Here is a 2,118-nt window from a genome sequence, read left to right on the forward strand (position 1 = left end):
TTAAGATGCAGGATGATGAAGGTGAAAACGCTAAAAGAAAAGATCCCATGGGGGCGCTGACATTGTGCCCCCATTAACAATGGTGATTTTGCTCGGTCACCCTGAAGCCAACGTTTTTTTATTACCTATATACATCTTGGATGGTACTGATGTGTCATGGTCCCGTCGTCAGGTGAATCCTCCTTCCTAGTTTGTTTCGGCGCTGTTCACTACAAACTCCGGAGGTGCGCCGACTCGGGTGATCAGGTCCCAGCCCGGAACCAATCAGCTGTCCGCTAGTATGAGCAACACTGTTGTTCTGATAGTAAATGTTCACACACAACTTGATGTTACTGGTGTTGCCCTCTCCACTGTTCCTCTCTCTTCTTCCACAGCCACATTGATGTCACCTCAGCCTCTCTGCAGAGTCGCCCTATCAATCTTCTTCTCTCTATGCAGTGATGTCGATGATCCAAAGGGCCCTCCACATAGACTGCCCAACGAAACCACGACAACCAACCTCCACAGGAAGACACCACATTCTCCATCCTCGTTGCTGGCAGTCTGATACCAAATCTTGGTACTTGGCCTGTTTTCGCTCATAGGCGTCGTTGATACGATCCTCCCACGGCACTGTCAGCTCCACCAGCACAGCCTGTTTGGACGATGATGACCAAATTACTATGTCTGGCCTTTGGTTGGTTACTGCTATTTCTGGTGGAAAAGTCATCCGGCCATTCAAATCTGCCCTCAACTGCCAATCTTCTGCTGTACCTAGCACTCCACTGCCTTCCACACTGCCTTTAACACTCTGTTCTCCGGCCTTGACGAAATTGATAAATTTCAAGCCGCCTTTGTCCCTCTTTGATCTCTTTCTACTGTTCTCCAGAGTGTCTGCAAGTACAGGCAGAACCTTGTCGTGACGCCAGGTGTACCGTCCATACGCTAGGGCCACTGAGCCAGATGAAAGGATATGTTCTAAATTGGCTGGTCTTCCACAGAGTCTGCAAGCTGGGTCGTCCGTCATTCCCCACGTTGCCAAGTTAGATGGAGTCGGCAATACGTCGTAGACAGGCTTTAGTTGAAATTGCAGCCTCTGAGGCTCCATGCACCAAACGTCATTCCATGACAATTTCTTTTGGCGGGCGCCTTCCCAGTTTAGCCGATTTCCTTGCTTCTTCATACTAGTGGCTCTAACCATTCGTGACTGTTCTTCCATTGCACGAACTTCTTTCTGAACAAGATGTCTCCTCTCCTCCTGGTTTGATGTCCTCCACTTTTTCCCTGTTGTCACTCTAAGCCCTTGCCTACCCAAAGCTACTGTTCCAGCGATGTCCCCATGTTGAAGTTCTGATTCTGCCTCTTCCATAGTCTTCTTTGCTGACCATTTACGTCCTGTTCTGATGTTTACTCTTGCCTCTCTAACCTTGGCATCCCGACTGTCCCTCAGCATCAGTAACTGCCTGACCTTTGTCACCTTGAATTCCTCCTTCAATGATGTGAGAGGAAGTTGCAGCTTACTTCCGGAACTGTAAAGTCCTATGCTACTGAAGCTTCGTGGGACAGACAACCATCTCCTAAGGTATCTACTTGCCAGCCTTTCCATTGACTCAACAGTTGTCATTGGTACGTCATAGACTAACAGCGGCCACAGAACTCTTGGTAATACTCCATGCTGGTATATCCAGGTCTTGTATTTTCCTGGTAAGCCACTTCTGTCGATAGTGTCCATCCATTTCTCAAGCTGCCTCTGCGTGTTGTTAACGTTGCCAGTATCGCTGAGTGAGTCGTCAAAGCATTTCCCCAGGCACTTAACTGGCTTCTCGGAAACTGTTGGAATGGTTTCATCTGCAGTCTTGAATGTTTCATTCTTGATCTTTCCTTTCTTCAGAACTAGACTTCTGGACTTGGATGGTTTAATCTTCATACGGGCCCAAATGATGATGTCTTCAATTTCCTGAAGAGTCCATCTTGCCTCTATGACTGTCTATATCTACACACAGATAGATGGACAGACACACGGGGATGAAAAACATAGCCCCCTCCGTTTATACGACTTATAATTCCGTCTTTGCATATTAAAGGGTTAGCTCCAATACGGGAAGGTATCGATTGTTATGTCATCATTTTGTGAGCTCA

At 47.4% G+C, this 2,118-nt stretch overlaps 1 protein-coding gene across 1 annotated transcript; it reads right to left on the bottom strand.

Annotated features, from left to right (window-relative positions):
* Positions 1–430: 430 nt before the first annotated feature.
* LOC138334399 (uncharacterized) lies at positions 431–1,906 on the bottom strand. Its single transcript, XM_069283069.1, has one exon. The coding sequence runs from the start codon at positions 1,904–1,906 to the stop codon at positions 431–433; it is 1,476 nt and encodes a 491-aa protein (XP_069139170.1).
* Between the last annotated feature and the right edge of the window lie 212 nt (positions 1,907–2,118).

The sequence above is a fragment of the Argopecten irradians genome, chromosome 11 (genome assembly GCF_041381155.1).
Source record: "Argopecten irradians isolate NY chromosome 11, Ai_NY, whole genome shotgun sequence".
Taxonomy (NCBI): Eukaryota; Metazoa; Mollusca; class Bivalvia; order Pectinida; family Pectinidae; genus Argopecten; species Argopecten irradians.

Excerpts from the sequence above, each read along its gene's own strand:
- LOC138334399 (XM_069283069.1), bottom strand. The coding sequence starts at position 1,906 with ATGAAGATTAAACCATCCAAGTCCAGAAGTCTAGTTCTGAAGAAAGGA.